Source organism: Muntiacus reevesi, chromosome 1 (genome assembly GCF_963930625.1).
Source record: "Muntiacus reevesi chromosome 1, mMunRee1.1, whole genome shotgun sequence".
Lineage (NCBI taxonomy): Eukaryota > Metazoa > Chordata > Mammalia > Artiodactyla > Cervidae > Muntiacus > Muntiacus reevesi.
Genome location: NC_089249.1, coordinates 10130783 through 10158084, shown reverse-complemented (window position 1 = coordinate 10158084; position 27302 = coordinate 10130783). Strand labels below are relative to the sequence as shown.

General features: G+C 39.4%; 1 protein-coding gene across 3 annotated transcripts in view; it reads left to right on the top strand.

Moving 5' to 3' along the window:
- Positions 1-779: 779 nt before the first annotated feature.
- ANKS1B (ankyrin repeat and sterile alpha motif domain containing 1B) overlaps positions 780-27302 on the top strand; it is a 1071061-nt gene continuing 1044538 nt past the window's right edge. For all 3 annotated transcript variants that reach the window (XM_065937415.1, XM_065937407.1, XM_065937398.1), the window contains exon 1: positions 780-960. In XM_065937415.1, the coding sequence (XP_065793487.1) occupies positions 827-960 (134 nt within the window). In that variant the 5' untranslated portion in view covers positions 780-826. The remainder of the gene's footprint in view (positions 961-27302) is intronic.

The following is a 27302-nucleotide window of genomic DNA, read 5'->3' as shown; positions in this document are numbered from 1 at the left end:
CTCGCGCCCCGCCCCCCCTCGTGCCCCCGCCCCCGCCCCGCGCCCGCCGCCCCCGGACGGACTCACGGGCCGCACCTGCCGGTGCTCACACGCCCCCGCGCGCCCGCCGCCCCGCGCGCCAGGCCTCTGCGCCGCCGCCGCCGCAGCCGCCGCCGGCGGACCTGGGCGCCCGCCCGAGCCCGGAGCCGCCGCCGCCGCCACCGCCGCCGCCGCCGCCTTCGGCACGCGACCGCCGCAGTCAGCCGCACCGCGCGGCCTCGACGCGGGCCGCGGCCGCCGGAGCCGTAGCCGCCGCGCTCCTCTCCGCCGCGGCCCGCGGCCCGCGGACGCCGCCGCCTTAACCGCCGAGCGGGCCCGGCGCAAAAGCTGAGGAGAACCGGGCCGGGGCGCGAGGGTGCGCGGGCCGCAGCCGCCGCGGGCGTTCGCTGCGCTCGCGCTCAGGCGAGGACGGTCTCAGTCTCCTCCTCCTCCGACCTCAGTCCTCAGCATCCTCCTCCCGCTTCTCAAAAAGCATCCCCGGTCCCCACCCCCTGACACCCCACCGCGGGAACGAGGCCTCGGGAATTAAGGGGAGTGGCTGTGGGGGCTCCCAGCTCAGCCAGACCCTGTTCCAAGACATGGGCTGGTCCTCGTTGTAAAAGCTGCGCCCCGAAGAGGAGCGGAGAGTAGCGTTCCCGGCCGGGGGCTGCAGGGCTCTCTAGGGGCTGGAGCTCTGGCATTATCTTAGGGTGGGGCGGGGAGGGCTCTGGATTTGTGGGGACCGGGGGTGGGCGGGGAGGAGGACCCGAAGAGGGGAAGGACTCTGAGAGGGAGTCGTTGAGAGACTATGGGGAAGGACCAGGAGCTCCTGGAAGCTGCTCGCACTGGAAATGTGGCTCTGGTGGAGAAACTCCTGTCTGGCAGGAAAGGAGGGATCCTGGGCGGTGGATCCGGACCCCTGCCCCTGTCTAATCTGCTAAGGTAAGGACCGGAACCCGCTCCGCGTTTGCACACCTCGCTATGCATTGTGATGAATACGTCCTTCCTCCTCACGGTTATTGCACCTGGTGGCTGCCAGCGATTCATTCTTAAATTAGGTAGGAAAACAGAATGTGTGTATGGAGAGGAGGCATGAACCTCCCTGTCAGATAGATGCCTTAGATTCTTTGAGTAATTTTAAAATAGCCTTCCATCAGTGCGTCAGTAGCTACTTTTCTGTGAACTGTGGTGCAGAACTTGTACATGCACTAGCACTAGTGTTGCTGGAAGAATTTTTTACGTCTCACCCGCTCTCCATCAATGTTTATTATATGTTTTCAGTTTCGAATCCAGCTTCCTACCCGCACCGCTCCCCCAACCCCCCCCGCCCCGCCGTTCCCTTTTCGGCTATTTAAATGAAATTGGCAGAGAAGCTTTTGCGTGCATGCCATTATCCTGCAAAAGCCACAGCCCTTGGTTGCTGCTTCCCTTCTCTTGCAGAAGGCATTTGCTGTGCTGTGGGATATGATCCCACAAAATGAAGAGAGTGAACCTTCTAGTGAGATGTCATCAGTACAGGGTGTGTGTAAAACTTGATGAGGCAGGTTAGGCAGCCTCAGCAGTACTTTCAGTCACCTGGACATGGCTGAGTGAAACTTGGTTGTTGTACCTCAGGATGAAGAATGCCAGGTTGGGGTTGGGAAAGTGTATATGGAATATAGTAGAGGCCTTTTAATGTGAAGATGTTCCAGATGAGACTTAATATTGCTTGGAAACACACATACACAGTCTTTTTTTCAGCAGGCAGTGTCTTAGAAATAGCAGAGTGATTTACATATTTGAAAAAGCAATTAATTTAAACATTGAATTGATGGGCAAATGAAATCAGTTGTGAGGGAGAAAGCCTGAAGAATATTCACTAGATAAAATTCAAGGAAAGCTATTTAGTTTCTAAAATCATAGCTATTCAGTTTATCTTGGATGTTTTTGGAGGCATCGATCATCATTCACATCTTCACCCTAAAACATCTCTTAAGTCTAACTCTGTTTGTAAAAAATTTTTAAGCTCAAGTGATTTTCTTGGTTTTTAACGGTTTTAAAAACTGTTCTTTGCTCCTCTTGACAAGTGCTTAATACAAACTTTTGAATGACATTGTGTTCTTTACACAAGTTTTCATGTGTTGTGTTGGTCAGATAATGCAGTTACAGTCTTGGCTAATAGGGTAAATGAGAACATTCCTGTTATGGTGAAATGAATTTAGTTGGAAAATAGTTGATGGGATTTTAGAAAGCTCCACATATGATCATCTGTACTTGTTGACAGTGGCATTTTATTGGAATGATAGTTCACTTTGGAACAATGAATATTTATGGGGCATTTTTTTCAGTAAGTCTTAGAAGTGATGACTCTTGTGCTCACTCCCTTGTTAAGTAATTTTCACTTTCAATTACAGGTAGACTGTTCAAATTTCGGAGTATAGATCTAGTAATTGCCCTTATTCACAGGTAGTTTATACAGAAGCAGTTTATTTGGGTATCGTTTTAAATTGCAGGTGAAATAAATGTTTGCTATCATATCAGTGATAAATACCGTTATGGTTAGAAACTGATATCCTGAAAATAATCAATTTCTTTGCAAAAACGCTAAAGAATTCTTTGAGAGCAGGGAGAACTTCAGTTGATTTCTTTGAGATGAATGGTGTTTTAAAAAACTTATCTTTGTGATAGAACTTAAACATCTTTTAAATGCCTTCTTAGTTGTGTCATTTTAAAAAGAGGATGTAAAATTTTCGGAATAGAAGAGCAACTATTTAGTGTTGGTAAACACCAACTATGACATGAAAATTGTGACTATAATGTACTTCTTGAATGGGAGGTTTTCTCTTGCTAGTTTTGTCAGAGGTAGTATAGTAGCTCTACAGTGAGAATACATATAGAAAACAAAACAAAAACCCTTAAAAATATGTGTTCATTAGAGTAGTTTGAACCAAGTTGTAAAACAGCAAAATCAAAACCAGTAGCCTTTACACTTCCATTTTTCTATGTCATATTGAATAAACAACTAAAACAGTGCCTTTGAAGAAAATGGAAATTGAAATTATCTTCTTTGGGTGATTCTTTACGTAAAATGAAATTCCTAAGAAAGCACACTTTATTTAGTTGTCATTTTATTTCACAAATGATTGTCATCAAAAGCTTATTTACAAGATAATAGAAAATTATCCCTTTACCTTCAGACATAAAGACAGTTCAAAATTTTAAAATATTTTGGAATGAATTGTGGATTAGATTTGGTACTCCCCTGTCCTACTTTTGGGTGAGGAAATGGCTACCCCCCTCCAGTACTCTTGCCTGGAGAATCTCATGGACAGAGGAGCCTGGCAAGCTATAGTCCTTGGGGTCACAAAGAGTCGGACACAACTGAAGCGATTTAACACTGACCTACTTTATTATTTGTGTTGTGTAATAATAGGCTCAGATCCTGTGCTAAATGCGTATATCATCTCATTCAGTTCTTTTGTCAACCTGAAGAGGTTGGTCCTCATTTCTCAGATGATGGACTAAAGAGATAGGAAGATTAAGAACTGGCCCAGGATCACATAACTAGTAATGGCAAGGATTTTAAGTTTTGTGATTCAGATTTGCCTTACCTTGCCTTAAGTCTTATTCATTGAATCTGTTTTATTTGCAGAAGTTTAAAGTACGTGGCCAATGAGTCTAATTTGAACACTTTTTTGGTAGGAATAACAATTTAAAAATCCTTATATCCTTAAAAAAAGCAACTCATGACTGCTCTTTGAAGAATCAGTAGATACTCTTTCTGAAGATGCTTTTGATTATTTATTACCTACTAAGTGAGCAGTAGCTGTATAATGGGGAATCAGGTATATTTGGTTGACACTATGATTTTCAGCAAAAGTAAAAATGACCTTGAATAAATATGTTTCTAAGTCTCACTGTGCTCTTCTATGAAGTGGAAATAGTAAGAATACCTATCATATGGAGCTGTCGTAAGGGTTAAATGGTAATGCAAAGCATTTAGCACATTGGTATTCATCATTGTGCTGTGATTTCTCACAGAACTCTAGAATACTTGACTCTATTTCTTTTCTTTGTTATTTTTTCATTTCAGAAAGCTTTAATTTATTAGTAATCCTTCCTTTCCCTTGAGCTGAAATCTTCCTTTCTTGAACGTCTACATTTTGTTTTTAGTTTTAAATTTTGGGGCTTTCCAGAATAAATTTAATCTTGACTTCTGCGTACAACACTTTTAAGGTCCTACTTTATCAAGACTAAATATCTCCAGTTCCTTATCACTTTGTTGACTATTTCTTAAGGCCTTAGGTTTCCCTGGTGGCTCAGATGGTAAAGAATCTGCCTGCAATGCAGGAGACCCGGATTCAATCCCTGGATCGGGAAGATCCCCTGGAGAAGGAAAGGGCTGCCCATTCCAGTATTCTGCCTGAGGAATTCCATGGACAGAGGAGCTTGGCAGGCTATAGTCCATGGAGTCACAAAGAATCTGACACAACAAAGGGACTAACACTTTGGCTTCACATGGTACTAGGAGTAAATTTCTCTTTTTTTTTTCCAAGTTCCAATGCCTTGTTGTCTTTTCAGTTATTTATAAGAAAACAGACAGTATGTCAAAGAAGACATACACCTGGTAATGAACACAAAAATGTTCATCATCGTGAATTAGTTATTATTTAGTTGCTAAGTCATGGCCAACTCTTTTGTGACCCCATGGACTGTAGCCTGCTAGGTTCCTTTGTCCATGGGATTTCCCAGGCAGAAATAGTGAAGTGGGTTGCCATTTCCTTCAACAAGGAGTAAATTTCTATAGCAAGTTTTCCATTAAAATCACAGAATCTTCATATACAAAGGAGTCTTTTCATCCAGTTTCTTACCTAGAGAATTTACCTATAACATCCTTTACCAGTTACTTAATTGCATTTCTGTTAAACCCTGCAATGGCTAGATCCATCCACTCTATTTTTTGATGACTCTAATTACTTACAATATTCATCTTTTATTGAGCTAAAATTCGCCTTCCTGTAATTTCCAGCAGTTGGTACTAATTTGGCTTTATGGGTCAGTATAAAGTAGTTTAGTTTGCCAGGGCAGTTCTTTAGCTAATATTTAGCTGTATTGTCTTCTTATGAATCTCTTATTTTTTCTAAGATTTTAACAACCAGTTGCCACGTGATAATAGAGCATAGGTGTTAAGAACTTGGAGCTTTTTAGGTGGCTCAATGGTAAAGAATCTGAATGCCAATGCAGGAGTCACAGGAGACGTGGGTTCAATCCCCGGGTGGGGAAGATTCTCTAGAGTAGGCAATGTTAACCCACTCCAGTATTCTTGCCTGGAAAATCCTATGCACAGAGGAGCCTCGTGGGCTATGGTCTGTAGGAGCACAAAAAGACAGACGTGACTTAGCATGTTAAGAATTAACATTTTCACACTTCTTTCCTAATCTCAAAATTTTCAATGACTCTCTTCAGATATGGTGACCAGAAATGAAAAAAAATGTAATAGTTGTCATTTGACCAGTGTAGGATATAGTGGGACTTGATATATTTTGAATTAAAAAAAAATTACAAAGCAGCGTATTTAGTATGATCCTTTTCTTTAACAAAGAATAAGGGTGTGTGAACATTTATGTTGCATGTTAAGAAGTCTGGAATGATAAGCACAAGAATGTAGTTACTGGGTTTCCCTGGTGGCTCAGACAGTAAAGAGTCTTCCTGCAATGCGGGAGACCAGGGTTTGATCCTTGGGTTGGAAAAATCCGCTGGAGAAGGAATAGGATTATTTAGTGAGTGGTGGAATTGTGAGTGATCTTTATTTTTTGGCTTGTCTGCATTTTCCCATATTTTAGAGTAAACATGTATTGTGCAATGAAAATGAAATAGCAGCTATTTAAAACATGATACAAAGAAGTTATTAGTTTCTTATTATTGATCTAAGACCTGCCTTAGTACAGGTCAGTATTTTCTAAGTTGTATGGTACTTTTGGCTCACATTGAGCAGATAGTCAATTAAAACTTCAACTTTTTTTTTTCCCAGTGACTTGTCAAGCCATTGTCATGATTGTCAATCACTTGTCAACTTGTCATGGTTCCCCTGTCTGGTACTTGTGAAAGCGTTGATTGAACTTAAATTATTCCTATTATATTTAATCTTACCTACGTTAGCCTATATTTATAATATATCTAGCTCTCTTGGCTCTTGAGTCTGTTTTCCAGTATATTAAAATCTCTTTTCTGCATCATATGTAGATTTAATAAGCATGTACTCTATAACTGGTATTCAACAACTATGACATACTCCTAAAGAACTTCAAATTGTATAAATTTGAAAGTGACCATCTTTATGCATGATCTTTCTACCAACATTGAGGCCACTTAATAGAACTGTTAGCCAGTTATTTCTCTCTAATGTATCTGTTTGAATATTATGAGGTGTTTTATCCACTGCCTTTCTGTATTCACATTCTGTTCTGTTTGTTCCATTCCTTTGATCCACCCCTGTAGTAGGAAGTCTGTGTATGTGTGTGTTAGTTGCTCAGTCGTGTCTGACTCTATGTGACTTCAGGGACTGTAGCCCACCAGGCTCCTCTGTCCATGGAATTCTCCAGGCAAGAATAATATAGTTGGTAGCCATTCCCTTCTCTTAAGGCATCTTCCCGACCCAGGGATCCAGCCTCTGCTGCATTGCAGGCAGATTCTTTACCCTCTGAGCCACCAGGGAAGCCTAGGGTGTCTATAAATTCCACCAAACTTAGGCTACTTTGTTATAACTTGTTTCTGATAGAGAACTATTGATGATGCCTAATTTTGTTGCAAATTCTTTCTACCCCTTTGCTTCTAAGTCTTTTGGATCTGGATACTTAAACTCATTTGAAGCGGCTAAGTGTTTCTTATGATCTCACTCTTTCTGGAGCTTTGGTAAAATCTTAGCATTGTTTATCCTTTTTGGGTTGAAAATTATTCTCACTAGGGATAAGAGCAAAATAGAAGTTGGGAAGAACCAGATTCTTAGTTTTGTTAGGTGTTTTAGGGAATTCTCTTGTGTCTAAAACCATCTACAGTTTTAATATGTCAGAGATTAAGATTATATTAGCTGTCATAGCAGTGAACGTCTATTTCTTCTTTCCTTTTTTTCAAACTTAGCTGAAAAGGACATTAGCCTTTTTCCAGGACAAGTATATACTTCACTTCTGTGTTTGCTTTCAGTTTTACCTCTTGCACCCTCTTTCATCCTTAAAAAAAAAAAACCTAAAAACTGAACTCATCAGAGCTCATTAGAGTACTCAAATTGAATTGCTTCCCTCCTTTTCTTCCTTTATATTATATATGAAATTTCATTTTATTTAACATACCTTTCATGAAATAGCTGCAAAGTCTTAAAATTCCCCTCTTTGGCACAGTTACCTTTTAATCTAAACAAAAATAAGTCCCATTTAAACTGTGTTAAATTATTTCTTTTTTAGTCTAGATTAAGAATTGTTTCTGTTTTGATAAAGCAGTAAAAAAGTTTGTTAATAACTCAAATTTACTTAATTTTCTGAATGCCTCAAAGAGTCGAATACTATGTAAAGTATAGTTAGTAAATTCTTGTGAAACATAAGGAATCCAGTTCTCAAGACCTCCATGTGAAGCAGTATATCAGTAAGAACTGAGGGCAAAGTAATCTTTCACCAAAGATATGTAAACCAGACAGCTTATAAGTCTTTCAGATTCAGGATTCAGTTCATGATGTTTTTGGTGACAGATACAAGGAGATAGAAGGCAACTTGGAAGTATTATAATTTTCAACTGTTTGGGCAGCTGTGGCTGTTGAGACTGTAATATACGATACTCACTTCCAGGGAAGCTGTATTGGTTAAATGGAATAAATCACAAATAGAGCAGTTAAACTGCACGAAAATGTTATATCTATAAAAATAGTCAAGTTGCAAGTGGGTTATCTATTTTAGATAGTAATGATGTTTGAAGCGGTGATTGCGCCATTCTGTTCAGGGAGCTGTGTCTGCCTGAGTGAACAGTGCCAGCTGCGTGATGGGGGTGAGGGGAGAGGAGAGGGAATTTTGGTATTGACCTCTTTCTCAACTAAAGGCTTTGCAACTCCCTCTTCAAAACTGTGAGGATGTTGTGTAGCAGGGAATTAGGACAACCAGCTGGTGACTACTCAACCTGTGTGTTTTTACACCGCCCGGTTCGTGGTGCGGCCCAGTGGCTTCTCCCCGTCACAGAGGAGCGAGGCCGGTCCCCACCGGCATTAATGCGGGCGTTTCCAGTGGGCAGGAGTGTGCCTGCTGACCTCAGCAGTTTAACCTCTCAGGTGACAGTAGACAGTTTTATTAGCTCAGTTGTGTACTGAGATAATTTACTTCTTTATGCGTTTGAGGTAATTTTGGAAAATTCTTTCAGACTCTATTATAGAACATTCTTCCTGAGTATTTAACTAGAAATGGAAGCTGACTCTAATTCAGTCATGGGTTAGAAAAGATTAATTTCAGCCTACAGAATCTGAAGCTATTTAACATTTAATGCATTTTACTGTGTCTTTGGTTTCCATTTCAAACATATTTCAGCATAGTTTTAATTAATTGAAATATGAGTTTTGGTTATTTCATTTTATGTTGATATGAGAGATTATCTCATGTTTGAAAAAGCAGGAGTTTACCCAGAAGACATATCTGTGTGCCAGCTCTTTCTCTCGTATGTGATGACATGGTCGTGTAAACCATATGGCAGCCCGAGGCATGATGCCAGTTGACAGCCCAGTGCATTTTCTTGTGTAACACAGATCTAAGAGCTCTTCTTAGAGTCCAGTTTTCCTTTGTGTCAGTAGGACAGCAAGTGACTTCTGCATTTGTGTTAATTAAACCTGGGTGAGGCTTGCAGTTTTGTGATTTTTGAGGATGAGTCAGAATATATGGTCAAAGGATAAATTTTATTTTCCTCATTTCCTTCTGTTGTAATCTCCAAAGTTCATCTCTGAAAGTGTTTCTTATAGGTAATACTTTATTATTTAACAGCACATCCTTATGAATCTGTAAAGTGAATTTTGATTCAGTTGTGCTATAGAATTATTTGGGTTCTATTGTGTTGTGAGAGCAACTTTATTTAAAGCGGTTAATTACTTCTAGTTAACTGAGCTGAAACAATTGGAGTAAACTTGTCACCATCAAATTTGATCATCTCTTGATTGATGGTTGTGGACATAAACAGCCAACCTCATTTCTTCTGCTTGATGTTTCTGTTTCCTCCACCACCTTTCATCTAATACTTCTGGCTCAGATTTCTTTCTCTTTAGAAAGAAAGCCTCTTCTCTGTTGTAATTAGCACAAGGTCAGCCTGCCTCTAGTTTTTGTGGCAACTGCCCCTCTCCAAGGGTTAGGGTTTCGTGTGAGGAGGAGAGCTGGAATGAGCTCTGCATAGTGAGAAGCAGATTAAGAACAAAACTTGAAGCTTCAAAATTCTGGAGCTTACAGAGTTTGCTTTCATCATCTCTCAGCTCAGTCAGCTCAGTTCAGTCACTCAGTAGTGTCTGACTCTTTGCGACCCCATGAATCGCAGCACGCCAGGCCTCCCTGTCCATCACCAACTCCCAGAGTTTACTCAAACCCATGCCCATTGAGTCAGTGATGCCATCCAGCCATCTCATCCTTTGTCGTCCCCTTCTCCTCCTGCCCCCAATCCCTCCCAGCATCAGGGTCTTTTCCAGTGAGTCAACTCTTCGCATGAGGTGGCCAAAATATTGGAGCTTCAGCTTCAGCATCAGTCCTATACTCATCTTAGGTATCAGCATATGGTATATTTTTTGCCTGTTTCCAGAAATTATTACTTAGGTATTTTTATTTATTATGACGAAGATATAGACTATATTTGTATAAGAGCTTCAGTGTCTAATATAGTTTGAGATTCAAATTCTTTTGCATCCATTTTCTTATTAAAACAAATTAATATTGTAAGTCTACTCAATATGTAGGTTTTTTCCAAAAATCTGTGTTTCATTGTTGGGGAGGTGTTTGAAGTTCTGATCCATGCATCCCAATTAGGATTCTTCCACACTAAACTTTTCTTTTTGTCTTTTACCACTAAATTACTATCCAGCCACTTGGAATCCTTGTTTGATACCTGTAGTTACTAATCTGCATTTGAAATGTTTTATATAGCATCTAAATATGCTAAATATAGTTTCTTAGTGTTTTGAAGATACTAAAAGACTGCTGTATTAAAGTACAGTTTTATCCTTGTTTTGTATAAATATTTTGCTGCTATTATGAAGGCATGGGAGTGAATGGGAGTGTGTTTGGGGAGAGCTGCAGGAATTATGCTGAGAGGTTCTTTGGCATGGGAAACTTTCCAGTGGTGGTGTAGTGTATAACAGAGTTTTTCCTGTTGGCTTGCTTTGGCAAGTGACAGAGTGTTCTGTTACTCTGAATTTCATAGAGACTTTGGAGTCATAATGGAGAAGGTGAAGAATTATGAACAAGTACTTGTAAAATAATGCTGCTGCTCACTGTTTATAATAGCCAGGACACGGAAGCAACCTAGATGCCCATCAGCAGATGAATGGATAAGGAAGCTGTGGTACATATACACCATGGAATATTACTCAGCCGTTAAAAAGAATTCTTTTGAATCAGTTCTAATGAGACGGATGAAACTGGAGCCCATTATACAGAGTGAAGTAAGCCAGAAAGATAAAGAACATTACAGCATACTAACACATATATATGGAGTTTAGAAAGATGGTAACGATAACCCTATATGCAAAAAAGAAAAAGAGACACAGAAGTACAGAACAGACTTTTGAACTCTGTGGGAGAAGGTGAGGGTGGGATGTTTCGAAAGAACAGCATGTATTTATCTATGGTGAAACAGATCACCCCCAGGTGGGATGCATGAGACGAGTGCTCGGGCCTGGTGCACTGGGAGGACCCTGAGGAGTCGGGTGGAGAGGGAGGTGGGAGGGGGGATCGGGATGGGGAATGCGTATAACTCTATGGCTGATTCATGTCAATGTATGACAAAACCCACTGAAATGTTGTGAAGTAATTAGTCTCCAACTAATAAAAAAAATAAAATAAAAAAGTAAAAAAAAAAGAAAAATAATGCTGCTGCTGCTGCTAAGTCACTTCAGTCGTGTCTGACTCTGTGCGACAGACAGAGTCCTGAACTGGAATTACCCATAGACAGCAGCCCACCAGGCTCCCCCGTCCCTGGGATTCTCCAGGCAAGAACACTGGAGTGGATTGCCATTTCCTTCTCCAATGCATGAAAGTGAAAAATGAAAGTGAAGCCACTCAGTCATGTCCGACTCTTCGTGACCCCATAGAATGCAGCCTTACCAGGTTCTTCCGTCCATGGGATTTTCCAGGCAAGAGTACCGGAGTGGGGTGCCACTGCCTTCTCTGTGTAAATAATGGGAGAATATTAACAAAGAGTTAATACACTGTAATGTGTGCTGTAATGAAAGTCTCAAACAGTGCTTCAGGAATGACAAGAGGAAAAAGGAGATTCCTTTAATCTGTTGGAGGAGTGAGTAGTCAGGGTAAACTTCAGAGAAGAGATGATTCTTAAATCTTGTTGAATGAGTAGGAGTTTGTTAGGCTGACAATTTTAGGGAAGGGTAGTTCAGGCAAAAAGAACAGTATATTTAATAATTTGTAAAAATGTAAAATATATATAATTTGAAGTATTAGAAGTAGTTAGTTATAGAGCATGGTTATGAAGTAAGTCTGGAGATTGAAGTACTTGTGTACTGCCCATAGGAGTTGAATTTTAAATCTGAAGGCCATGGAGATACATTGGTTCTTTGTTTGAAATTTTGATATGTTGCTTAATCATTTATAATAGGATGACAGTGTTTCCAAAAATTGAGTATAAGAAAAAAATTGCCCCAGTTCTATTGGTAAAATAACCTTTTCTATGTCTGTTTAATGTGGTTGTTATTAGATAGAGTATACAGTTTGAATCCTAAAATTTTCACTTAATAATATATCAAACTTTTTAGTGTTATTATAAAGTCTTCATAATAATATTTTTAATCGCACAGTAGTAGTCCATTTAATGCAGACTTTTCCTGGACCCCTTCCATCACAGTTATTCCTGGTTGTTTGTTCAAATAATGCATTTCCTTTTCTCATCTCAAACTTACTAGGTCAGAATTTTTGAGTATAGGGTCTAGGAATATTTATTTTACAAAGTTTCTTTAGTTTATTATATAGTCTATAAAATATGAGAACCACTGATCTGGTAATGTATATACCCATTATTTAAACATTCCCTTAATACTAGATTTTAGTTTACTTGTTATTTTTATAAATGACATTATCATGAACATTGTTACACAAATTATCTTTTTAATACAATTATATTCATAGCATCTTTTTATTTTGTACTGGGGTATACTCAGTTAACAGTGTTGTGATAGTTTCAGATGAACAGCAAAGGGACCAAAATATCGTATGATATCCCTTATATGTGGAATCTAAAAGAAAATGATACAAGTAAACTTACAAAACAGAAACAGACTTAGAGAACAAACTTACGGTTGTTGGGGGCGGGGGGAGGAATGAGGGGAAGGGATAGTTTGGGATGGACTAGTCCTTTAACATACATTTCTAGAAGTGGAATAATTATTCTGAACGGTATTTATTATTAACTCCATATTTATATATGGGATGAAAGAGCAGAAAAATTGAATAACTTGCCCAGTGTCACAAAGCTAGTAAGTGACAGATCCAGGATTCCAATTCAGGTCTTTCTGATCCCAGATATCTTTTTTTGTGCCACATTGCTTCCTTGTTTCATAGGGATCAGTGTATATCCTTGGTTAAAATGTGAAAATATCAATATGATTCCATTATATAAATGGAAAGTATATTTTCTACAAACTTACATAGTAACGTATTTCAGATCCTGCATAGTTCTCGTTAATTTTGCTTTTGTTCATCATACAGTTTCATATTACAGGCACTATTTTGCTTTACATTTGTTCTTTTTTTATTTACTAAGTTACTGTGCTGGGTGACATGCAGGATCTTAGTTCCCCAACCCGGGATCAAACCCATGTCACCTGAAGCGGAAGCATGGACTTTCCTGGACTGGACCACATTTCTTTCTTTTTTAGTAAGGTTTGTTTATTGTGGCTGTGCAGGCCCTCCCCTGCTGTCCGGGGCCTTCTCCAGCGCGGCACGTGGGTGTGGCCGTGCAGAGGGCGAGGGCGCCTCGCTGCGGTGGCTTCTCCTGCTGCCGCGCGTGGGCTGCAAGCCTGTGGGCCTCGGCTGCTGCGCGGGCAGGCTCTAAAGCACTGGCTCCGCAGCTGGGGCCCGTGGGCTCATGTTCCCTGGCATGTGGGACGTTCCTGGACCAGGGGATTCCTGGACCCACGTCCTGAACTGGCAGCAGATTCTTAACCCCGGGACCACCAGGGAACGCCCACATTTATTTCTTGATGGCACATAAACAGTAGACTGAATTCAGTGTTGAACTAGTTAAAGATGTTTTAAAATATTCCTTTGTCAGTTGTTATTTTCACATTAAACAGGGTAGAATTGTTTTATCCAAAATTTCTTAAGCACTTGATGTTTTATTACTTCCTTTGTCTTCAAAGATGGTCTAATAACTGGTCTACCCCATGTCTTCAGATGGGTGTGACTTATATCTCCTTGTTTCTTCCCTCTTATAAAAGAAGGAAAATTGAGTATTCACCATAGTCCTCACTTAGTAAACTTTATAAATTATCTCTTTAAAGCTGATAAATCTGAGCTGATTAACAACTCATCAAACCTAGTATTAGGCTATGTAGAAAAACCAAGGAACCAAGGCAGTTCATTCTCAGGACCTTCTCCTCCCTCCTTTCTGCTCGCCGTTCTCCTTTTTTCAGAGCCTTTCTTCCTATCGTGGTTCTGAGGTATTCGTTGGCTTCCTTTATCTGAAACTCAGAACTCTCATTCAGTTTTATCCTATACCAAAAAAAGTTTCCTATATTGCATTTTATACTTTGTCCCTTAGATCTCCATTTTCAAAAACAATAAATGGCGCAGTAGAAAGAAGCAGCAAGACATAATGGAAAAAATCTGAATCTTGAGTTTGAATGAAAACTCTGCCATTGAATGGATTCTTGGCCCTTGGCAAGTTATTTCACTTCTTTGGTCTTCAGTCTCCTTATTTATAAAGTTGCAATGATAATACTTATCTTGTAGAGTTGCAAGAAGTAAAGATCATTTATATAAAGTACCTAGCACAGTGATTCTTTTGTTATGATTATTATTATTACTAAGACATTAATGGCTATGCAGGGAATAATTATATAGATTTCTGAGTATCTGTATCTGAATGGGGACTCTGGGATATTTGCATTTTAATATGTAACTTCTTAGGGACTTTGTCTTAGCCTAAATCTTTAATGGTATAGGCACCAAGACAGGCTATTAAGGATGCAGATTTGTCTAATCTTCTTGATTGCAGAGATAGGGATTACTTTTTCCTGCCTGCGTTTAGGGGTGGTACTGATCATCAAAGATTTAGCCTTTGTTCTTATCTTCTACGTTTCTCACAAAGCTAATTTCAACAGAAAGAGATTATTTTCTATTGGAAACGTATGTGCTCAGTTGCTCAGTCATATCTGGCTCTTTGTAACCCTATGGACTATAGCCCGCCAGTCTCCTCTGTCCATGGAGTTTTCCAGGCAAGAATACTGGAGTGGGTTGCCATTTCCTCCTCCAGTGGATCATCCTGACCCACGGATTGAATCCACGTCTCCTGCATTGGCAGGTGGATTCTCTATCAGCGAGCCACCTGGGAACCTGGAGTTGTATACACTCTGCTGTAATCTGTGTTGTCAACAGGTTCCTAATAAGCCTATCATTAATATTTTCCTTATCTTTCTTTTTAAAACTTCGTTGACAAATATTTTGAGAGTGTGTGCTATGTATTTAGTATGATAATGGTGCTTTGGAAGATAGAAAATAGACTTCTCTTTAGATCCTTACAAAAATTGCATACACATGACCATAGCTAATTATATAGTAGTATCTAATTTTACTAAGGTCTGAATAAATTCAGCTTTTTCTTTGGATTAGTCCAGTGTCAACATTTGGCTCCCATCTTCCATTGCATATCAGTGTATGATCTAAATCTGATCATAAATAAGGTTTAAGTAATTCTTTAATGGCCGAAGATAGAACTGTATACTCTCAAATATTTTTCTTTAAAAAAATTTAAAATATAAAATCTGGAAGTGTAATTCAAAGAACTATTTTTTTTTTCTGGACGATTTGGGAGTAAGTTGCCAACCTAAGGTACTGGTACCCCAAAATACCTTAGTTTGTATTTAGTTATTTCCTAAAGATGAGGATATTTCCATATACAGCCACAGTGTGCTCGGTCGCTCAGTCGTGTCCGACTCTTTGTGGCCTCATGGACTGTAGCCCGCCAGGCTCCTCTGTCCATGGAATTTTCCAGGCAAGAATACTGGAGTGGGTTGCCATTTCCTGCTCCAGGGTATTTTCCCAACTGAGGGATCAAACCACGTCTCTTGCATCTCCTGCTTTGGCAGGTGGATTTTTTTTTTTTAATCGTTTATGCCACCTGGAAATCCCACGACCACAATATATCCACTAAATCAGGAAATAACCACTGGCCCCCACTCAGGTTTTGGCAGTTGTGCCAGTTGCATGCGTCACTTGGAATCCAGTTCAAAATCACCCATTACATGTAGTTGTAATACCTCTTTAATCTTCTTCACTAGGGCAGTTTCTCAGTCTTTCCTTGACTTTCATGACCTAGATATTTTTTGAAGACCACAGGCCAATTATTTTATAAAATGAGCCTCAATTTTGGCTTTCCTGATGTTTTCTTATACATTTTGGTAAGAATTTCACAGCAAGGATGGTGTGTTCTCTTCATTGCATCCTATCAGATGGTATGTGATTTTGATTTCATCGTATTGCTGATGATGTTTTCTTGAATCTTTTGCTTATGCTTGTGTCTTTCAGACTTTTGTATATACAGTTATTCTTGTTCCCTTTGTAAAAACTGTTTTGTGGGGAGATATCTTTAAACTATGTGAGTATCCCATTCTTCATCAAGCTTTCTTTTATTCATTTATTTATTTATAGGCGTACCTCAGAGGTATTGTGGGTTTAGTTCCAGACCACTACAGTAAAGCAAGTGATGTGAATTTGTTGGTTTTTCAATGCATATATAAGTTATGTTTACACTATACTATATAGTCAGTTAAGTATGCAATAGCATTATATCTGAAAAACAGTGTACATACATTTATTTAAAAATATTTTATTGCTAAAAGTGCTAAATAGCATCTAAGCCTACAGTAAGTTGTGATTTTTTTGCTGGTGGAGGGTCTCGCTTCGATGTTGATGACTGCTGACTGATCAGGGTGGTGGTTGCTGAAGGCTGAGGTGGCTATGGCAATTTCCTAAAATAATAAAAGGAAGTTTACCTCATCAAGTGACTCTTTCTTTCATGAATAATTTTTCTGTAGCATGCAATACTATTTTGTATTTTACCCACAATAGAGCTTCTTTCAAAACTGGAGTCAGTCTTTTCAAAACCTGTGGCTTCTTTAGCAACTATGTTTGTGTAATATTCTAAATCCTCTGTTGTAGTTTCAATAGTCTTCAAAGCAGTTTAACCAGGAGTAGATTCTATCTCAAGAACTACTTTATTTTCTGTTCCATGAGAAGCAGTTTCTCATCTCTTCAAGGTCTGTCATGAGATTGCAGCAATTCAGTCATATCTTCAGACTCCATTTCCCTATCTAGTTCTGTTGCCATTTCTGCCACATCTGCAGTTACTTCCTTCCCTGGAGTCTTGAATCCTTCAGTAATCTATGAGGGTTGGAATTCAAATTCTTCCAAATTCCTATTCCAGTTGATAATTTGACTTCTTCCCATGAATCAAGAATGTTCTTAGTGGCATCCAGAAGGGTGAATCCTTTCCAGAAGGTTTTCAGTTAACTTTGCCAAAATCTATAGATCTGTCTATGGCAACTGTAGCCTTACAAAATATATTTCTTGAATAATAAGACTTGAAAGTTGAAATTACTCCTTGATCTGTGGACTGCAGAATGGATGTTGTGTTTGTAAGTGTGAAAACAGTATTAATCTCATTGTATATCTCCACCAGAGTTCTTGGGTGACCAGGAGTTTTGTCATTGAGCAGTAATATTTGGAGAGGAATATGTTTCCTGAGCAGTAGGCCTCAACAGTGGGCTTAAAATATTCAGTAAACCATGTTGTAAACAGATGTGCTGTCATCCAGGCTTTCTTGTTCCATTTATAGAGCATAGACAGAATAGATTTAGCATAATTCTTAAGGGCCTTAGGATTTTTAGAATGGTAAGTGAGCATTGGCTTCATTTTTATTTTTAATTATTTTTAAAATTGAAGTATAGTTGATTTACAGTTGGCTTCAATTTAAAGCCACCAGCTGCTTTAGCTCCTAACAAGAGAGTCAGCCAGTTCTTTGAAGCTTTGAAGTCAGACGTTGACTTCCTCTCTCTAGCTGTGAAAATCTAAGATGGCATTGTCTTCTAATATAAGATTTTTCTACATTGAAAAATCTTTTGACCGGTGCACTGGGATGACCCTGAGGGATGGGATGGGGAGTGGGAGGGGGGCTTCAGGATGGGGGCACGTGTACACCCATGGCTGATTCATGTGAATGTATGGCAAAAACCACTACAATATTGTATAGTAATTAGCTCCAATTAAAATAATTAATTTACCAAAAAAATCTGTTGTGTAGTGTAGCCACTCTCATTAGTTATCTAAGTTAGATTTTCTGGGTAACTTGCTGCAGCTTCTGCATTAGCACTTGCTGCTTCATCTTGCACTTTTATGTGATGGAGACGGCTTCTTTCCTTAAACCTCATGAACCAACTTCTGCTGGCTTCAGACTTTTCTTCTGCAGTTTTCTCACCTCTCTCTCAGCCTTTACTTGCTCTGGATTAGGCTTTGGTTTAAGCAAATGTTGTGGCTCATTTGATCTATCCAGACCTCTAAAACTTTCTTATTAGGAATAAGGCTGTTTTGCTTTCTTATTGTTTGTTTGTTCACTAGAATGAAACTTTAAATTTCCTTCAAGAATTTTTATTTTGCATTCGCAACTTGGCTAGCCGTTTGGCTTCAGATTCCTAGCTTTCAGTCTATCTCAGCTTTTGACATACCTAAGCTTTTCACTAAACTTAATCATTTCTAGCTGTTGATATAAAGTAAGAGATGTGTGACTCTTTGTTTCACTTGAACATTTAGAGGCCATTCTAGGGTTATTGATTGGCCTAATTTCAAGATTGTTGTGTCTCAGAGAATAGGGAGGCCCAAGGAGAAGAAGAGAGATGGGAATGGCCAGTAGGTGAAGCAGTCAGAACATACAGAAGATTTATCTGTTTAGTTTCCTGTCTTATGTGGGCATGGTTCATGGCACCACAAAACAATTTCAGTATTAACTTCAGAGGTAACTGATCACAGATCACCATAAGAAATATAATAATGTTTGGAATATTATGAGAATTATCGGAATGTGACACGAAGACATGAACTGAGCCAGTGCTGTTGGGAAGACGGCACTGATAGACTTGCTTGACACACAACTGTCCATGTCTTCAGTTTGTAAAAAGTCTAGTGTCTGCAAAGTGCAATAAAGTGAAGTACGGCAGGACGATAGAAGTAATTAGAAGATAAGATTTTGGGTGCTAAGTAGTGTCACCTATCTCAGATTAGCTCAGCAAAGGAGTGAGAAAAAATTCACATACAGAGATACACACATTTTCATCTATGTATTTATCATAATCCATGAGTTTACAATGATATGTCTCATTCTAGTCCAGCTCCACAGGCAGGATTCATTTTAGAGTCTCCCTTTCTATGTTTATAACTTCCATTTTCAGATAGTGAAAACTTTGGCCTCGTGTTGCTTTAATACCTATACATATTTGATAGATTCTCCATATGTAACCAGTCCTCTTCTCTGTTGTCATACCCTTCCAGCGTCATTGTCTTCTTGCTCTGTACAGGCTCTGCCTCCTACACAGAAAGCCTCTTGCCCTCTTCAGTCTCTGGCTCCTCCAGTTGGCATCTACAGAAGGGTAACGTTTGTATTCTCCTTAGGGCCTGATCCCCCTGCACCGAGTGTGGCCCTTGTGTGTGAATGTAGCCTTTACTCTGCCTGGACTCGGACAGCCCACGTCAGGACGCTTCCCTCTGCCGCTGTCACGGGGACACCTTCTCACCCGTTTGTCTCTGGCCCTCTCACATGACCCACTCCTCCTTGGGGATGCCCGCTTCAGCTTGCTTAAGCTCTGACCCCACAGTCAGCTATCCCCAATGTGAACGTGCTTCTCCCCTGGTTGGGCTCTCTTGCTTCACTGTAGACTTCCCTCTTTCTTCTGATGTAGACGCCTGCTTTTCTCTGCCTTACTTAATGGCTCTAGGGGCTGAATTGTTCAAGAAGAGAAGGGAAATGAGGAAGAAAAAGAGGAGAGTAACATAATGCTCTTTTTAAAAAAATCAGTGATGATGATACTATTACTGTTGCTGCTGCTGCTGCTGGTACTACTGCTTCTCTCTCCAAGTAACCTTGTGTTGGAAGAAAATCAGGCTGTGGGCATGTAAGAATTCAAGGTAACGTGGAGATTATGACTAAAGCTTGAGTACTGTGTGGCAGTTTTCTGGACACTATCTCTCCTTGCATTTTGGAGGACAGATGATGATAATTTGATCAGCTGGTCAGTGCTTTGCATTTTTTATGAGCTCTTCTTTCATGTATATTGTGGATATGTAGAAGGCGTCCAGATTGACTAGGAGACAGAAAATCTTTATATATTTTTTGCTCCGTTTAGCTGAAAGTCTCTATCATAATTGTCAGCAAGTGCATTCTCAGGAATTTCAGTGAGATGATGATAATGCATAAAAAAAGTTATTAAAAGCACTGAGACAGTCACTGTCATTTGCTGAGGGAGTTGAGTTTGCAGAATTTGATAGAGATAAGGATTTCAGCAAGTAGGTTTTTCTTGTTATATATTTCTCATTATGATTTTTAAGATGTCACAAGAAATTGTTAGGAAATTGATCAAACATATTTTAAAATATAGTAAATCTGTACAGTTCTTCTAAAAATGATTATTGATGCAAATGAACCAAGACAGTAGGTAATTAGTACTGGAAATCTCCCAGACTTTAATTTATTACCAGGATTCCATAATTCCTTGAAACAAATCTAAGCAAAGAAACTTCCAGGAAGCTCTTTAATAAGCATTTGATACAGCTGAAAAATACTCTCTTTATTTGTGAAAAGTGGGAAGAAAATATTTGGGAACATTTCAGAAATAATTCACTGCAGTTATAGTCTGTACTTTAAAAGACCATTCAAAAAAAAATAATAAAAGACCATTCAGATTTTCATGCCAAATCCAAGAAAAACTAAGCAGCAGGCAGTGTTATCAGTTGCTGCCCTCCTTTTCTGGGTCTGGGAAAACAAGTTCAATGGAAAGATGATTCGAATTTTGGTTTTACTACCAAATAACAGAACCAAACAAGTCTAGATTTAAATAACATACTTAAAGTGGAAGATAATACACATTATAGCAATCTGAAGAGATCATCACTCCTACTCTTTAATTATCTTTTCTTATTATCAATACACCTCTAATACCATATGATCTTTTCATAGTATTTTGTATCTTGGATTTCTATTTTTATGAAATCTTTGGGCTTCCATAGAAATGGTTCTTGAACTTTGTGACATATGTTAGCAGAATATGTGACTACACAGATTATCTATCCTACTTCTTCCCGATTCCCTTCAGAATCCTCCCAAAACTCTTCAATCTGGGATTGAAATTATTTTGTCAGCAATGTAATCCATATATTGTTTCTCTGATGGAAAGTAGTTGAGGAAAAGACTATAAGATCCATATCTAATGTAACCTTTCTCAGAAGTCTTGCTTGCTTGCTCTTTACATGGAAACAGGAATTTATACGACTGTGTGGAACTCTTAGAATCAAGGAGAAGTTGAGCTGCCAGGAGTTGGAAAGACCAGGAGTCAAGGCAGCAAGGATCAGTGGGACAGGAGCATATAGTGTATACTAGAGGCTGCTGGGTCTCTTTGGGCTCAACCTCATGGTTGGGAGTGCGGGAAAGGGGACAACATCTCAGAAAAAGGTCATGCAGAAAAAAATTTATTACCTTGACTATTTTGTGAACTTCTTGAGAGAATGCATCCAAACCAGAAGTCTTTCTTCACTTTACCTTTCCCATTTGCTCTCTGTTATTTGTCCCTCACTTACTTGAAGAGCCAGAATACTGTGTGACGCAGTTGGGCCTGTTATCTTGTCTAAGATGACGGTGGTGTTAGCAGCCGTGTTATAACTTCCAGGGAGTTTCTAATAGTAAAGGTTCTCAAAATGATTGTCTGTCCTTCTCTTTCCCCTGGTTGTTGGCTGTGAACATTGTCCTGACTCCTAGTATTACATTTTAAAATTTATATCTTATTTTTTTAAAATTTTTCATTTTGTATTGGAGTATAGCTGATTAACAATGTTGTGATAATTTCAGGTGGATAAAAAGGGAGTCAGCCATACACATACATGTGTCCATTCTCCCCCAAACTCCCCTCCCTTCCAGGCTGCCACATAACATTGAGAGAGTTCCTTGTGCTAATATGTATTTATTTTAAGTTCATTTAGAAAACCCATGGTGACTCTTAGTTGCCCATGGCCCCTGATCTGAATTGAGAACACTAATCTGGAGTTATGAGTTTACACAGATTTGAAGAAAGTCCAGGCTTTCCCTCTCAGTTGGCAACATTTCTGTGTTTCCTTCCCCTTTTCTCTCTTCCTTGTTAATGGTTCAGCTGCTTTTTTCAGCAAACACTCAGCTGTGTCAGCTTGCTCTGGTAAACTCTGTAGTAAGGAAACTAGAAAATGCCCATGACAAAGAAAGAATAGAAAGATTAAGAAACATGAGGAAAAGAAGGTTAAGAGAAAGAGACGTAGTTTGAACGTGGTTTTCTCAAGGTAATTCATGTGGCTAATTCAGGGAGACACCTGTGAGGCTAGGTATCTGGCTTGGGAGTGAATAAGGGGACCTTAACCCTGGCTAGATGGTCACAGTCTGAAAGAAAAGAGTAAAGATTAGCTTCAGGGTTTCATGGGGCTCTACCTTTGGCTTTTAGAGCTTGTTACATGGGTGGACCTATGCTTGTAATCTATGTGTTAGAAACGTTTCCAAATATTCATAAATGAGACTCCTAATAGAAATCGCTACAATTCCATGTTTTATAACCACATATTTTGCCAATATTTCAAGTCCCCTGGTTTTTTGCAAATAAAGTGCTCTTTTTGGCTGTTTTCCAGATATGACAGTTGGTGGACATGCTTCAGTAGAGAAAAGGAAATTTTCTCTGCTTATCTGCTCTCTCCCGTCTGCCTGAGATGGTGTCAATTGTGACCTGATTTTGAAATAATTTATTAAGTAGAGGATTGCACGGTGTTATTTAAAATTTTGGTATGACACTGACTTTTAGTTCTTTATACTAAGCTCTTGACTATATTCTCTGGGTGAGGCTTATTGCTGCTAGGATTTTAGAAATTTCTTAGCTCCGTTAGTGAATTTGGACTCTGTTCAGTGTCAAGTATGAGTAATATTTACTCAGGAAATTAAACATACTTGATTATTCAGAAGATGAAGCATGCTTTATTTTTTTGCCATGAAAACATTATTTTAGAGCTATATTAACTTTATAGGTAAGGAGAATGTCTTTATTAGTTAGTAGGCTGCTTAAAAAAGTGATAAGTAAATTAATATAAAATACTTATCTTTGGTAAAAGTTTATTGTTTTCATTAACATGTTGATGTCTTTTTATGTTTTTTATGTTAAAATTTAATATATGTGGAATAGACCGTAATTTAAAGTTTTTAATTTCTAATCTTTTTATTTGAAGTCTAGAGAGGCCTAAACATATTACATTTCTTTTAAAAATCATGTACCTTGATTTTAAAAACTATTTCTCACAAATATCGATCATAAATCCATATCTCTATTTTAGTCCTCTCTGTTGTACTTCAGACATGTTGTTCCCAATGATGTTTTGAACATCTCCTCCTCAATGGAGGTATGAAACTCCAAAATTTCATTATCTTTACCCACAGTTCTGCTCTGCCACATGTGTGGGTCCCTTATCCAGTGGAACCACCATGCGCCATTCATCTGAACTAGAAACCCTAGAGCCATCCTTGACCCTTTCTCCTGCTTGCGTCATTCATTATCCCCATTTCAGTGTCAGCCCTCCCTCCCCTTTCCTTCCTCTGCTATTAGAGGAATTGTTTTAAAACATGTTACTCTCTGACTTAGACATCAGTGATTCTCCATTGCTTAAAGAATAAAGTCCAAACTCTCTGGCGTATTATTTGAGACTTTTTGTGATTTGGCTCCTTCCAACCTGCCTCCTTTTCCACCAGTCCTCTGCAATGGCATCCTCCAATCATATCTGATTCCTGTAGTTGGCGTTGTCAGCAGGCATCATGCACTTTCAATTGTTATTCTCCCTGGAATACCCATCTTTCCCCTTTGTGCTCAGCGAAGCCCTGTTCACCCTCCTAGACTCAATTGCAGCATAATCATATCTCTTCTGGGAAGCTTTGCTGACCTCTCTTTTGTGCATCTGGGCACCTTGTACACTTATCTATTTTTAGCACTTAGAATACTGCATTGTAATTGTTGGTTTGCATATTTGCCTTCCCACTAGACCCTGAGCTTCTTCAGTCCTGAAACCTTGGCTTAGTTATCTTTTAAAGTGCTATGTAAATATTGTTTTATTCCTAGAACCACAAGGCATTTAGAAAATTGTTGAATAAGTAAATGAGTGAGTAGTTGTGGAACAGGGCATGATAATGACACATAGTTTGGACTGTATATCCTTTTGGATTGTATCTTTGAGAGAAATTGCTGACTGAGAACATAGGTTTGGTTAGCAACCTCTGTGCAGAGAAAAAGTAAATCACTTGCTAGAGTAACTATTATTTTGTAGGCACTGTGTTCATTGGCATAAATGTGTTAGTTTACAGGACATTGAGACTCAGAGAAATTTAGTAACTGGACCAGGAAACTTGACTAAGTAAGAAATACAGTTGGATTTGGGATCCAGTATTGTTTGACTTGAAAACTAGAAATATTCTTTACTCAATGCTGGAAAATTATCAGAGATGGTGGAGGGGCACTTTACAACAAAAGCAAGCAGTTTTATTTTTAAGGGTGGAGACCAGTTTGGAACTTTAACTTCTACTTTTCACTACGGATTCCAGAGATATCTGGAGACATTTTAGGAGAGGCAGTGGCAAGTGTATGCCACTTCGAATAAAGGAAAGAATGAATGACAAGTTGATAAAGAGGAAGAATCTAAAGAAGGTTAAGCCGAAAGGAAAGAGTTGTATGATAGTGTGGTCAGTAAATTTATCTTAAAGAATATGCTTTTATTCATTGAGCACCTAGTGTATGCTGCTGCTGCTGCTGCTGCTAAGTCGCTTCAGTCGTGTCTGACTCTGTGCGACCCCATAGACGGCAGCCCACCAGGCTCCCCCATCCCTTGGGTTCTCCAGGCAAGAACACTGGAGTGGGTTGCCATTGCCTTCTCTGTAGCGTATGCTAGTCATAGATTTATCATTTCCTTAATAGTTCTCATAGTAAACTTATGAGATATTATTTTCCTCATTTTCATGTGGTTAAAGTCCCATATACACTTCAGCCTTAAAAGAAGTTAAACACCTTAGTCATAGTCACATAGACCCTGATGGTGCTCAGGTTCAAACCCAGCTTTTTATGATTCCATCTCATGAAGAACAGAGATAATCTCAGCTGTTGCATCAGATATTTGAAGTCAGTTGAAATATGAATGAATTGTCATCATGCGTTAACAAAGTGTTACAGAGGCAGAATCAGTCCAACTCTGGATCTGTTGTGCTAGTTCAATTGATAATTGTATTTTATAGTTTTAGAGGTAGAAAGAATGTAGTACAGTTATCTCTTTTCTTGGAAACTCTGCCTGTTGCTCTAAAATTCAGAGACTGTGCCAATCTAACATGACATTAAAACTTTTTAGCAACCAATAATGCACAAAGACTGACCAATGAGATGGACAACTGGCTGTAAACATCTGGAGAGGCTGTATGGTGTACTCTAGTCCAGCATCAATCTGGTCTATGCACAGAATAATGGGCTCAATCTGTTTTAGAAGCTTCATTATCTGCAAAGCTGAGAAGCAAAAGTTTTTCAGCATGGATTATTATAGAATTCTTCTACCACTAGATTAATTTATTATATGTGCTAAACCAATTAGCATTTATAGTGAGAATGACATTTAAGGAAAATGAAGAGATGCAGTAGAATAATGAAGCTCTCATTTACATGATGTACCACCTTGCCTAAGACCCCAAAGAGCTTTACTAGTTTGCTCTTTTGTTTCTCATTTATCCATCTGCTTGGTCATTTACTCATTCATTCATTCTGTATACTTTTATTTTGAGACTGTTACTTCTGTCAATTCTGAGGAAGGAGTTCTTTTTTTAAGCTATAAAATAGGGATAATCTTATTGTAATCAGTCTAACTATGAGTAATTTATTTACATATCTGTCTTATATGTTAAGTTGTAAGCTATTGATTATGTCAACTTCAATCTTCTTTCTCCAAACACTGTTTCCTCACTATAGTTTAAAATCATTCACATTTCCATGCACTTGCAAATACAAGGCTTCTTCTTGGTCTGTGTTCATGATTAGGTTACCTTTGGTCCTGATTCCTTTTGGAATTCATACAAAAAGATGTAACATTTACATTTGTTGTTGTTTAGTCATTCAGTTGTGTGTGACTCTTTGCAACCCAATGGACTGCCCCGCACCAGGCTTCTCTGTCCTTAACCATCTCCCCAAGTTTGCTCAAACTCATGTCCATTGAGTTGATGATGCCATCCAACCATTTCATTCTCTGTCTCCCCCTTCTTCTGCCCTAAATATTTCCCGGCATCAGTGTCTTTTCCAATGAGTCAGCTCTTCACATCAGCTCCAATGTACTGGAGCTTCATCTTCATCATTAGTCCTTCCAATGAATATTCAGGGTTGATTTCCTTTAGTATTGATTGGTTTGACCTCCTCACTGTCCAAGGGACTCTCAAGAGTCTTCTCCAGTACCACAGTTCCTAAGCATCAATTCTTGGTGCTCAGCTTTGGCTTCTTTATGGTCCAGCTCTCACATCCATACATGACTACTGGAAAAACCATGGCTTTGACTGTACAGACCTTTGTCAGCAAAGTGATGTTTCTGGTTTGAATATGCTGTCTAGGTTTGTCATAGCTTTTATTCCAGGGAGCAGGCGTCTTAATACAGGCACTTATAATCACTGTTCCCCCTCACCCTTTCTTTAGTCAAAAGTAGCCACTTGATTCAACCAGGTAAAACATTTGTTCTCAGCTGGGCTGATTTTGCACCCTGGGGCCACTCAGCAATGTCTGAAGGCGTTTTTTGGCGTCTGGTGGACACAGGCTAAGGATGCAGCAACCCTACAGTGCAAAGGGTAGCTGAGCCCCACCCCCAACAGAGACTTGCATGGTCCAAGATGTCAGTAATGCCAAGGTTGAGAAATCCAGTTGGAAAATACTTCACTCACATTCCAAGCCTTGTGGCAAATAGCTCAGCCATCAAGTGGAACCTACGTTAGGCTCCAGCTCACTCTCTCTTCTGTTCTTCCACCTACTGTGTTCCCAGGCTCTTTGCCTGCACCGTTGATACTTTGCCCCCTTTCCCAGCACTGTTGTGATATACTGGCTCGCAGGTCGTTAACGCCTTCCTGACGTTTGACACCTCAGACACTGTTGCCCCCATTTGGTTCCCAGACTTCCTGGCTTGTTTTTCACCATGGAAAATGGGGGAGACTTTAATCCCTTGTTTTCTGGACTTGGGTATCTATACAGTCTGCTTTCCAACCCACGCTAACCAGTGTTAATCACCTGTTGCTCCCTGCCCCCCAGGGGGAACAATATGGTTTAGCTCTGTACATCAGAGCACCCTTTAAAAGGCCTTCCCCTGTCTAACTCTGGAGGCCTGACATTTAGTCTCCTCTTTTTGTAGTCAACTTCGAGGCTGTTGCCTGTTTCTAGAGTAGCCATTTACAGGTTTTAAGAGCTCATTACATGACCACTGGAAAAAAAAAAAAAAACAAACAGACATGAACCAATAACCTATAGCTTGGATTACAGAGAACATACATGTAGATTGACTGAGTTCCAAGTTATTAAAGTCATCAAAATA